General features: G+C 37.1%; 1 protein-coding gene across 1 annotated transcript in view; it reads left to right on the forward strand.

Annotated features, from left to right (window-relative positions):
- The window catches only part of LOC118748752, a 305281-nt gene that overhangs the window by 127220 nt on the left and 164814 nt on the right, over positions 1–13247 (forward strand). Inside the window, exon 3 of the mRNA XM_036483405.1 lies at positions 3058–4854. Within this exon, the coding sequence (XP_036339298.1) occupies positions 3362–4854 (1493 nt within the window). The 5' untranslated portion in view covers positions 3058–3361. The remainder of the gene's footprint in view (positions 1–3057; positions 4855–13247) is intronic.

The following is a 13247-nucleotide window of genomic DNA, read 5'->3' on the forward strand; positions in this document are numbered from 1 at the left end:
ATTTTTTGAATTTTTCTAAGTTCTGTATAAAGTTGGAAAACTCACTTATGTGGTATTGATTAAAGCATGAACCATATTTTTGTTTTATTAACTTGAAAAATATTGCAAATATTAATGAAAAGCATCATGCACCCACTTTTGATTGCCAATGTAGGCACCAGATCATATTGATAGTGCAGGGAATCGCGTCGCGGAGAAGTTGGCCAGGAACTCATGGGGTAAAGATTGGCAGTACCTTCTCTTTGGTAAGTTCTTTTTTTACAGGAATATTTTTTATTTCGGACCTTTTTGTAGGACAAGTAGCTTAAGGATGACCAGGCGTATGAGCAACATTTTAAAATTATTATTTTCCTTAGGGGCGCACGGCCCCAGTGGGGGGATAGTAATGTATAGTAATCGAAATTATAATCAGTAAAACAACCCCATTTCACTTTCGAAAATGCATTTTTTCTCCCAGGTCCCAGTCCTAAGAAAAGTGGGGCATTCAATTTAGTCGAAAAGCTGTGAGGCACCTGAAACAAAAAAAATCGAAAAAAATGAATCAAACCCGCATCAGAAACTCATTACACCTGTAATTTATACCCACAACCGAAGGTCAGCGCATGCCACGAAAAAATAATCGCATTTCAGCTACCACATGCCATATGAGTGCGCTTCCTAATTGTCAACAACAAGAAATGCAAAAACTAAAAAAAGTGTAAATTCAGATTATTTTTCCTCCGTTTTAATGAGCAACAGAAATGGAAACACGTTTTTGACAAAATAATTTCTACGTTTTTTCAGCGAATCATTTCCAACCCAAATTTTTTGCGGACCTCGCATTCAATTTATGTACCTTGCAGTTTATAAAAAGCGGAAGCCTAGCGAAGCATATGAATGGTTTTTTGCAGCCACTCTCCTCCTACACCCTCGCTCAATGTGAATTGATTTTTAATACCATTTGCACGCGCCTGGGACACAACACAGCCAGCGTTGGGACGTGTGCTGCAATAAAAGTATTAACAACAAATATTGCACGTATGACAAATAATAAGGCGAGAGAAGAGAAGTATCACGCACGCTCTGCAAATATGTACGAACAAAAATATGTGACAAGGCTCTAGAATACTTTTGTTGTTCTTGTTATTGTTGTTGTTTGATGCGACCTCATATATGTATAAAACATATGCGGGCGCCTGGTTATGGGCATTGCAAACAGTGTTGCCAGGTAGTTGAATATAGAAATCGTCAAAATGGTTCTCGAAAATTTTTAATAAAACTTTTACGAATTACAAAAATTCACATTACTTATGACAGAAATATGTTTAATTGCATTTAGATAAATGACATACATATTATTCAATGAACTAAGCTGATAACAAAATTTGATGCTAGAAATATTTCTTTAACCCTTGTGTGTTGGAGGTACTTGGGTACATAAGCGATTTTTCTGTCGAACTTTTAAATCAGAAAATTGCTTTAAAACCTAAGCGGAAATACAATTTTCGCTCATATGGCAACACAGTAGAAGCGGATGTCCATATTTCCTGGTGAAGAAACCCTTTCCAAAAAAACCTTAGAATTCAAAAGAAAGGCCTGAAATGGGAAGTTTGGTATCTACTTTAGAATACTTTTAGAATACAAATATAAAATCTTTTAGTTTGGGTTAAAGATTTTTGTGTTGTAAAAAAAATCGAAAAATCGCCACTAAAACAACTGGCAATAAAAAAGTGTACGCAATGAAAAAATGGTGATTTGCTTCTCGAAATCGTCAAATGGTCAAGGCAGTTAAAAATCTTCCAAATGACGACCAAATCGTCTACCTGGCAACACTGATTGCAAACGTGATTGGCAGACGCAAAGGCACAGCGCAATGTAACGCAGGCTGTCAATACAAGAATAACAACAACAAAAGCTCCCGAGAAGCACGTACGCGACCTGCAATAACAACATGAATGGGAGCGGCAACAGTAATGACAACAAGAAAGGTAAAAGCTATTTAGCAACGATGCGAGAAATGTGCAATTGGAAAAGGAAAATAAAACGAAAAAAGGCTCAAACAAAAGCGCTATAAAATGAAACGTGCTGCGTCAGTTGATTTGATATTTATTTGCCCTCCTCCGTCCTGTGTCATTATTTTCGAGTATCATTTTTATTTGTTGTCCTGCGGGTGTTTGCAATTAGCAACACATCCAAATCGAAAATCGAAAGCTTCGCTTTGGCTGTAGGGCGTGAGTGATGCGAAGCATTTAATACAGCTTTCTGTTTTAAAAAAAAAAAATTTTATCGCAGGAATGAGACATACAGTTTTTTTAATGTTATTGTTTTCCATATTTTTAAGATAAAAGGATTTCTTTTGCAAGAACAAAAATGCTGTTGCATGTAAATATTAGTTATTAATTTGACAATAAACAAGTGAAAAAAATGCAGAAAACTAACCAAAACTAAAATTCGTATGCCACAAAAGAAACAAAAATTAAAATAAGACATTTTTTAAGCAAAAAATATTTGTTATTAAAAAAAAAAATAAAAAATGTAATTAGCTTTAGACTGGGGTATCTCAGCAATTTACAAAAAACATGAAAAAAATAGTTGAAAAGGTAAAAAAAAAAAAATTAGAAAGTGAAGATTTTTAAAACCAACATATTTTTTTACTTCCTGCTGGGTTTCGAAAAAAATTACAGAAATTGTAATGTGGTTAAAAATACTATGTTTTATGTGGGTTTCTTTTATTTGGATAAACATTTACACACAAGTTCATTAAAAATAAAGAAGACTTTAACTGTTTTATAAATCGAAAATGTTTATCACAATTTCACTTTATGTAACTTTTTAAATCTATTTTACTTTTTATGAATAAGGCCCTAAGTGTGTTAAAAATGGTCGACTTTCAGTTTTCTCATAGATTTTAATTTTCTTTAATGGAAATGACGTTGCAATAGCCCAGCTAAGGAAAAACTTTTTCAATATCTTTGTTAAAAATGTACAAAAATCTATATTTTTAACTATAAATTATAGTAACAGTAAATTATATAATAAAACTAAATAATATTTTCTTGTCTCTTTTTATCATTTCAGCTCTCTATTCCCAAAACAAAATCAAGGAACTGACACTCAACTACTTAAACTCAACAGTTTCACAGACACGCTGAAAAGAAACCAAAAATCAGCATCAAAAGAAGAACGCCGGAGAGAGTAGCAACAAATTTTAGTAATAATAAAGAAAGTAAAAACTCAACAAAAGAAACACATCTTATAAATTTTCCGCTCTCTACCAAAACTTCTTCACAGACACCTCTCGGCTTTTTCTTACTCACCACACACTCAAAGTCAACCCCATCAACAGAGATCTCATTGGAAACACTTGAAACACTCGCGTAAAATGTTTCACTCCTCCGCATCGGAGTCGAGACTGAATAATGTGAACAGAAATACAATAATATCAACAATTACGCCTACGACAGCCGTGACAACAACGACCATTACATCAACCCCACGCACGCATGGCAGTAATGCAAGCGGCGATCGGAACGCTTGTCAAACAATCGATATACGCAAGTTGGCGGCCACAGCTGCCCAATTAGAAGCGGCTAGTAATGGGCAGCGTAGCACAGCAGCAGCAGCGACGTCTGGGGGAGCGACGAACACAGCAACAAATTGCAACAATATTGGCAACAACATCCACAGGAGTGGCAGCAACAGCAGTGGCGGCTATGCAGCAGCAACACGATCAAGGTTAAAGATAGCAAAAGAAGTAGCAACAACAACAACAACTAGTAATACCACAATAACAACAATAACTGGCAAAGCAACTGAATCAGCAGCAAGAACACCAAATACACTAACAACAATAACAACCGCAGGAGGCGACTTGAAACTGGCCGCGGCAGCAGCGCCATCGCTTTACAAAATGCATTCCAACGCGACGCCGGCGACGGAAAATGGCGTAAGCGGCAGTGGCGGCAATGCGGGTGGCGCAGTCGTACTCAATATTGGCAATGCGGGCTGTCAGCCAGAAGCGCTGCAGCGTCATGGCAGCGCGCACAGCAACAGCAGCGCCGGCGGCCGCTCAGCGCGTGGCGGCAGTGGGAGCGGGCGCAGTCGGAATAAGCAGAGAAAACCAAGTTCCTCAAGTGCCAAGAGTGCTGCTGGCGGCGATAGCACAACTAAGACTACAGCAAACTCAAAAAATACTACTAAAACCACAACAACAAGCAACAATCCTACTAGTAATAAGTCAAGCGCGCCACCATCGCAGCCGCCTACAGATGCAAGCAGGCCGGAGCGGCCAGTGCAGCGATCGAGTAGCAAGCGCAGCGTTAGCAAATCTACTAACCAGCAGGCGCAGCAGCAGCAAAGTGGCGGCGCAGCAACTGCACCAACCCGTTCGCCACAACAAAGTCGTGACACGCGCCATTCGCGATCCTCCTCATCACGTGAACGTTCACGATCACGCTCGCGCTCACGTTCACAACAGCGCAGTGATGAGGAGCGCGCTACACGTAGTGACGCGCGTAATGCGGCAACAGTGAGTGAGGGAGCGCGGCAGCGACGACGTCATGGCGGCAGTCGCAGTTCGTTGGCAAGCATTGAGCGCGGGCGCGGCAACGAAGTGGTGACGAGGCGTGCCGCCGGTAGTGGCAGAGACAGAGGCAGAGGCGGCGGTGATGACGACGACGATGAGGATGATTCCTACACTTCTTCGTCCGGCTCAAGCTGCCATGGCTCGTGCAGCTCAGACGATGGCGATACGAATAGTTCGACGTCGAGCGGTGAACCCAATTTGCCGTATCCAGGATTTCCTGAAATCTCCTTCTGGATCTTCACGCAGGACTCGATGTTGCGAAACGTGTGTTTGCGGCTCATAACCAATCCATATCCTTTTTAAAGATTTTTTTTTGTATATTTTTGAGGGTTTGAGACTGCTGCTGAACAGTAAGTATATGTGTTTCTGCCTAAAAGTATGCAACAAATTTTTTTGAGTTCCATTCAAATATACTCTGCTGTTTTTTTGTTAGTTTCTCATTTTACTGAATGTCTTAAGCAAACTTTTTCATATTTTTGAGTCAGCTACGAATGAAAATTGCCTTCATGTCTTCCCAGAACACGTTCCAATTACTTGAGCGCCTAAAAGTATGCGCTGAGTCAAACAAAAATCATGCCCGTATTTTTTGCATTGTTAAGAAATTTTTGTGCACACTAATTTCAATCTAAAAGCATTTATTTTTTCTCACTTCTTTTTCCACCACTTCTTCTCTGTCTAAAAGCAAACAAAAGCCACTGTACAACGAATAAAGAAACGCCACAAGCATACAAGGCAGCAAAACCAGATTCCTTGCCCAATTTAGCTGATATGCCAAACATAAAATTCCGCTGAGCATAGCATTGAGGTTTTTATGCGAATTTGTGTTGAGAATTTGGAACGAAAAGCGCACATAAATCAAATAAATTAAAAGTTAATCAAAAGCGATTTCAGCCAAGTGGTTGAGGTGGCGCGCACAGAAGGTGTAAGAAAGCAAATAGCAGCGAGCATGAAGAAAAATAAACGAAACAAAAATGGAGGCAAAATTTTGTTAAGTTTGCATAGTGAGTGGTGCTAGGAACCACTTCCCGATATAACTCGATTCAAAGAAACAATAGTGGGGCTGGGTCATACTTGTGAAAGAGAAGTTTAGGTTATATCGTTTATGGGCCAATCAATAAAATTTAGTATCAGATTAAATATTGGGAGAATCAGACACTTTTAGGTTCCAAAAAAATTGATCATGAACTACTCGAAAATAAAGTTAGAATGGCGTTTTATGATCACTAAATTTCAGGTGCCGAACAAAGCAGTTATTGATGAAAACTGTCATTGAAAAATTCACTATGAAGGAAATGTTCTACAACTATCCATTATCTTATTAGAAAAATTTGTGAATACACAAGGTCACGCAACGAGCGGCTTTCCAGTCAAAAATGCCGCTGATTGCGTGGCCTTAAATAGTATTTAATATGTTTTAATTTTAAGCCGCTCACCGCTTTGAAGCTCATTGCGTTGTTTTGTCCTTAGACGTTGCGAAGGACTAAAAGATCAAACGAAATGTTTGTAAGGCCTTCATGCCATTATGGCCGCGGTTTAATAGGAAAAGCACGAAAGACCTTCTGAAAATCAACAGCTCTACAGATGAGTTCTTAATAGCGCCATCGCAATTATGCTGCGATAAAAAGATAAACAATCAGTTGTGGCTAGTCTGGCAAGTAAGAGCTCGTTCTTCATTCATATCTTCTTAAGGGATGAGTGGACGGGCGACAATGGTAGGAAGGATCCGCTAGTGCACCTTTACGCGAATGTGTCGGCGCTTGACGCAAGGATAGGTTGAGGGATCTTTTGCAGGTTAATCTAGTGGCTTCCAGACGGGATTGGTCATATATGGAAGTAGTTGGTTGCCTGCTCAAAAGCAAGATGTCGACAAGAAAGGATAATAACGACTCTGACAGACAATCGGCAAGAAGGGTTTTGGGAGCGCTCAGACCTACTTAGAGGGGGTATCCGCGATTTCTCTTTTAGTTGCGGCTGACTATTAACTAGCTAGACTATATTAATAGTCAAAACTCCGTTCCGAATGAGTTTTCAATTCTGAATACTGGTCGGTGTATTTTGAAAGCTCACTGTCCGATTGGCATCCACGTGATAAAACAAAATATCGCGTGGAATGCCCACTTTAGCAGCTGCTTAGAGAATGGTTAGGTGGAATCATTTCATTACTTACTCTAAAGCTGTCCATTTTCGTGGAGATTGCCATTTAAGCACCTTAGTTCATCCGCCTATATTTGGTACCACGACTCAAAGTTGTGGAAAGTAATGGGGGAGCTGATGAGCTTGCCAAGCAGAGCGTCCTCTTAGACGCCCCTCTAGCGAAGGATATACTATATACCAATTCTTTTTCAGGAAATCAAAAAATTACAACATATGCTCATTCAACGCCAAGCGGACAGGCTTTGGAAAAGATTTCAGGGTTACAGACTTGCAAAGATTTAGTGTAATTCATACAACAAGAAAATTACTGATTTCCTTTCATCAACAAGAAGCACAGACCCGAGACTTCTGGTGGAATTGATAACAGGAAATTGTGTAGCTATGATTTTCGAGTGCCCAGCATTCAGCAGCCAAAGACTCGCGTTACACGGCAAGGCACAGCTGCTGGGTCTGCATTGAGCAATCGACAAAGTAGCCACTGTTTCATGAGTCGTAAACGTGTCTAGACCACGGATGTTATATTCGTCTATGTGAGACTTCCTAAGGCCAGCCAGCATAACCTAACCTAACCTTGGTTCGCATTTTTTAAGCAGCCGTTATAAGCTCTCCAGGGGTGGCATCCACCCGCTGCGAAACTTTGAAACTTTCTTGCCAATTGAATTTAACATAACCTATACAGATAAATGTGCAGTGCTAATATCAGATACTTTAAGATTCTCATAGCCTAACTTTGGCGGACAATCCACTTCCAAAACCAACTAGAAGTTCTGGCATTTGGTACGAAAAATTTTTCGCATAAAAAAAATAAATAAAAAATTATGCCACTTTGCATCGAACCCTCTTTTTTCACTTCGACAGCATCGGCATTATTTTCCAATGCCATTTTCCTAGTCTCCAGCATTACACGCTTGGCATACTTAATTGGTTAGCACAACTTACTTGACGTTTGTGAGCCAAGAATAAGCTTTCGAAGCGAAAACAAACTTTGTGCCAAAACGTGGAAATAGAAACGTAAAAAATTGTTGCCCACCAACATATAGTACATGTAAAGAAATATGGCATCCAAAATGTTTTTTTTGTATGTATGTATGTATATAGAATATTGGAGTAAGTAAAGCCAACAAAAAATGCCCTGCCAGCCGAAATGCGAAAAATGAGCGTCAGCTCAAAAGGATATTTGTTGCATTTCAATAGAGTGAAAAATTCTTGCCAATAAACGTAGTTATGCAGCAAACGTACATACATAGGTATGTACAAAAATTTTTACTTATAAAAACTTACAAGCACTCACAATTTGTGGGGACAGACTAGCGAGCTGTTGGCAACTGGTCACTGGTCATAGCCAAAGATAAGCGCTTATGTCGCATAAATACACTTGTGCGTGTGTGTGTGTGTGTGTGTGCTTCCACTTTGTGCAACAATAAATGCCACCATCAGGCAGTGTTTTACTTGTACTTTGTTGTTGCTTTTATTGCTTGCATCGTTGACTACCTGATGCTGTACTTGCAACGAACCTTAAAAGCAACAGCAACAACTACAACAAACGAGTGCCACTCAACAGCAACTCCACTTTTGGCTGCTGTTGTTGCTGCTGGTTTGCTGTTTGCGCGCTTTGTTCCAGCTAAATGCTCATGGTTTTTTATGTAGCGGAAGCGGAAATAAAAATCAACCAGCGAGAAGCATACGTGTTTTTTTTTTTTTGCTGTTCACGTTTGCAAGTTTACTCCAGCGGACATATTTTGTGCAGCGAGGGCACACAGATTGCAAAATTCATACATATGTACGTACAGTCAAACAAACCGTAAAAGAGTGGAGAGCGCATGCAGCTGCATTTTTACCTGTGCCACATGTTCTTTCATGCTTGCTGTTGCATACATTTAGGGGCTGCGAAACATTTTTCTTTCTTAATTTTTTACGTTTTTTTCAGTTTTTTTTTAATTTTATTTCACCTTATTTATTACACTTTTCAGCATTTTTAGTTTCAGCTTTTAGTTTTACTCGCTTTTTATGTTTATTTATTTTTTTATTTTTTTCTTCGACTGTGCCCCTGCTTTTTCCCTTTTTTTATTTTAACCATTTCATGCCAAGGCCACTGCGTTAATTGGAGAATCTGTTGGGAATATTTGTTCACTCTTTTTCCACCTGTTTTATATTATTTACGCTTTCGCTCGTTATTTAATTCCATTTTATCTTTGACTGCGCAGCGATTTAAATTTAACCTTTTTATCGTAAAATAAAATTGTGGAAGACTAATGAGAAGGTGCAGTAATGTTTTTATATTACAAATAAATAAATTAGATGCAAATTAACCCTTCGACAATGATTGGGTCGAAATTACCTAATTTTCATGAACAAATTCTTTATTTGCAGAGTTAGGTAATTTAAAATAAGCTGCGGAGTTTTCTATTCGTTAAAATTATAACGCGGACTTATATTTAATACCCTCTATCTGCACTTTTTACAAAAATTTGATTCTGAAACAAAACTTCACCTAAGACTTAACTGTCATCGGTGATATTAATGCTGACCTTGTATAACGCTTGCCAGCAGAATTTAATATTAAATTTCAAAGTCAGAATTAACAGCAGTGATGACAGGTACATCCCAGTTGAGTTCCAACATAGTTTTTTCATACACCTAAACTGTTGGTGGGTAATTTTGACCCAAATCTATATATATAATATGCGAAGGGATTTTTGTTCATGATGAAAGATCTGTACCGTTCGTTCGATTTTCAAAAATGGGGTGCCAAATTAAAGCTCTTGCCACCTTTTAAAAAATTAAATTCAAATTATTTAATAATCAAGGCCATCAAATCCGCACTGTTCATTCGATTTTCCAAAAGGAGGCGTCAAACTAAAATCCTTGTACTGAAGATGTGCAATAAGGTTTTACTTTTTTGAAAAGAGTTTTAAGAAATTATATTCAAATTATTTAAAAAAATAAATAAAAATAAAAATAAAACTGGGTATCAATCGAAATGGTTTTGAAATGCTTTGTTTCTTAGCTCAACTATAGGAGGGTTGCCACCTGTTAAAAAATCATATTAGGTAAGAGAAATATGTATCGCCATATGGGTGACACACGAAAGGGGTTTCAGAAAGTAGTAGTTTGAAAATATTTTGAAGAGGGTTGCCACCTCTTTTCAGTGTCGAATTTAGTTTACTTAGCCGCAAGTTATACGAAATATCAAAATATGGATGTCAAACGAAAGAGTCTTAAGAAATCTTTAGCTTGAACGCTAAGAATATTTTTAAGATGTTGGAAGAGGGTTGCCAGCTGTTTAAAAATTAAAATTCAAATTATTTTATAAATTAAATGAATTACTAAAACATGGGTATCAATCGAATGGGGCTTGAAAATTTCTTACTTTTGAACTGTACTTAGCGAGGTTGCCACATGTTTGAAAATTAAAATTCCACTTAATTCACCAGTTAACTAAAATATGTAGAGTAACAATTATTAAGCTTGGAAATACTTTTGAAGAGGGCTGCCACCTGTTTCAATTAACTAATTCAAAAAGTATATGAAATACAAAAATACCGTAGTAGATGGTCGGAAATATATAAGGCTAACAGGAAATTTTCATTTGTGCTAATAAAATATTTATCAGAGGTGTCCGCTTAAGTTGTGAAACCAGCCAAACTACTTACAAAAATTAAATATACTAACTTTATGAGTTTTCCAAAATACCATAAAAATTATCTTGGCTATCGTCAGTTATTTCGATAAAGCAAAATACATACCACATAACTGACTGAAATATGTAATTTGTCACCATGAGTATATATGTACATATGTATGTAAATATGTAGTTCCAAAACATACCTGTAAAGACAGTAAATAATACATATATTAGCAGTTATTTCTTTTATTTGTGTCATTTAAATAGTAAATTCTTCTAACATAAAAAATGAATAAGCACTAGTGAAAAATGTTTACAATACATAAAATAAAATAAAATCAGAAGTGCATAAATTCTTAAAAATCGATTTAAAAGCTTAAACAAAAAATACAATGCAAACTTTGAAAAAGTAAATAAACAAAATCAGGACTCCGTGTAAACACTCATTTATGTAGGTCTGAATGATTGTAAGTAGCATAACACTGCACTCACAGTTGTGATTTGACTAGGCGCTTTTGACGGATCGGTACCGGAAAACAATAGTAATTAACAAGCAACCAATGCAACAAAAAATTTAGAAAATAAAGAAATAAAAAGAAAAAATCTAAGAAAACACATGTGCTAAAGAAATTTACATTAGATGATTAACTAAACCTTATCGCCGTTGGTCAGCGTATTGAACATATTTTGGAGGTGGTTAAGCATGATCGCAAGAATGCAGAAGGAGTAACTACGGAGTTATATAAGTAAAAAAAACCGGTACGATTACAGCCAATCTAGGAGTTAAAGTTTCTCTACCACGTTTGGCAGGTAAACAAAAAAAAAACATGATGGGGTCAATGAAAATGAGTACTGGCGATGGTCTATAAAAAAACCGTATTTGAATTCACTAACGGCATCTTTACAACTACGCTTTTCCAATGAAAATACTCCAGCTTTTTCGCTGTCTAGATTGCACCCATTGTACTCGATTAAAGCTCTACCCAGAATTGCAGCGAACGACGGTAAAGCGGTCTACGGTTAACCGCTGTCAAAATTAAAATTCACAAAGGCATATTGAATGGCCCATAATTCCGGCGGCAGCGTTTTTACCACCGACGTTTTTCGCTTGATTTAAATTTATTTATATTTTTACCGCCCAGCAGTGTTGATTGTAGTAATTTTTATTATTTTCATAAGTTTGACAATGCTTTCATCCAAATTTCCAGAAAATCGATGTACATACACGCACGTACCGAAAAAATATCATCACCCCGGCCCCCTTTCATCAGATCCTGGCTACGCCCTTGCTGACAACCCATATGTTTTCCTAAGAAATAAAAAGGTTTTCAATAGAAAAAATGGAATAAAACAAGCTGAGGAATCAACGAGAATCTTTCTTATATCAAAGGCCCGTAAATACAATTATGTATGTATTATGCGGGGCCGTAGCCAGGATTTTTTTTCACTTTTATTTCAATATAGTGGCAAATATTAGTGGCATTGTGCTACTATGTATGATAGCACGGCAAAGTAATAATAGTCAACTTATTTACAGTAGACGAAAAAATTATAGCCGCACCAAATTTTGACAAGTTTTAAAATATTATTTTTGTTATTATTTAATATTGGTTAGTTTTTTTATAGTTTTATAGTTTTTCTTTACCACAATCCGTATGAATACCAGTTTAAAGGCAGATTGGGAATTTGCCGAAATTTGGTGCAAATCGCGTATCCCAATTGTGTGAATAGTCAAATATTTTTCTTTATCCCAATCACGAAAAATTATTTGTTGAAATTTTTCAATTACAGATTGTTGTAATGTCCCAAGCTTTTGACTACACCAAAAAATATTCCGAATTTTTTTATTTTGTATCAATAGCCCAATATAAAAATGCACACATATGTAAAAATGTACCAATCGAGTGACACTGTCTTAAAAATTTATGCAATTAAAACAACTACGAATTTTCGTAAAAATTTCGAGTTTTTAATTAGATTCTGAGTATGCAGTTTTGTAGCCCATTGAATTTTAGTAGAATAAAGTACAAGTTCCAAATGGCTAAAAATTACGGTTGATTTTTTAAAATTTTTAAAAAAGCTCGAAACTTGAACGAAAGTTTTTTTTTAATTTTGCACAAAGTTGGTAACTTGGATTTACGTGGGTTTTGTTAAAGAAAAAAATAACCAAAATTAATTAACAACCAAAATCAGTTCAGAACACCTACAACCCCCCCCGCTCTCAAAGTGATCACAAAGTGAATTTTCATTTAGTATTTTTTCAACTCGCATCCTTAAAAGACCTTCAGTTAACTATACTTTCGAGCTAATATGTACTCAGTCTTATACTAAGTGCATTTTTGGCAGCATCGCGTTGCCTTTGCGACATTATTACTTTAGCATCATGTTACAGCATGATTACTGCGAAATTTCAGTAGTTACCGGAACTGCATGGATGTATGTACATAAATATTTTCAAGCTTAGTGCACTTGAAGACACTGAAATTCGAGCCAAAGCACATATGCACAAACAAGCAACCTTACTAATAAAGCAGCACCTAACTGCTGCTGGCGCTTACCACACGGAAGGCAAGGCAAAATTTCAATTTAACCGCACCAGCTGTGCCACTAAGCAATATGCAATATGCAGCATGCAACAACGCATTAACGCTAATCGCAACAGCAACAAAAGCTACATAAATGGCAAGCGAGAGGGGTAGAGCGAGAGTAAGATTTATGTACGGACTACTTATGGGAGAGAAAGGCAAGGCAGTGACTTGCATGCAACCGGTAATATGTGTAACTAAGCATGCTTATGGTGCAGCACAAGTACAACATCACAACAAGAACAACATCGCTCACATTTAGTACACCAAACATAAACAGCTACGAGTACCATAAACTTTATGTACAACAAATCACTGG

Source organism: Rhagoletis pomonella, unplaced genomic scaffold (genome assembly GCF_013731165.1).
Source record: "Rhagoletis pomonella isolate Grant_MI unplaced genomic scaffold, Rhpom_1.0 Rhpom_scaffold_00013, whole genome shotgun sequence".
Lineage (NCBI taxonomy): Eukaryota > Metazoa > Arthropoda > Insecta > Diptera > Tephritidae > Rhagoletis > Rhagoletis pomonella.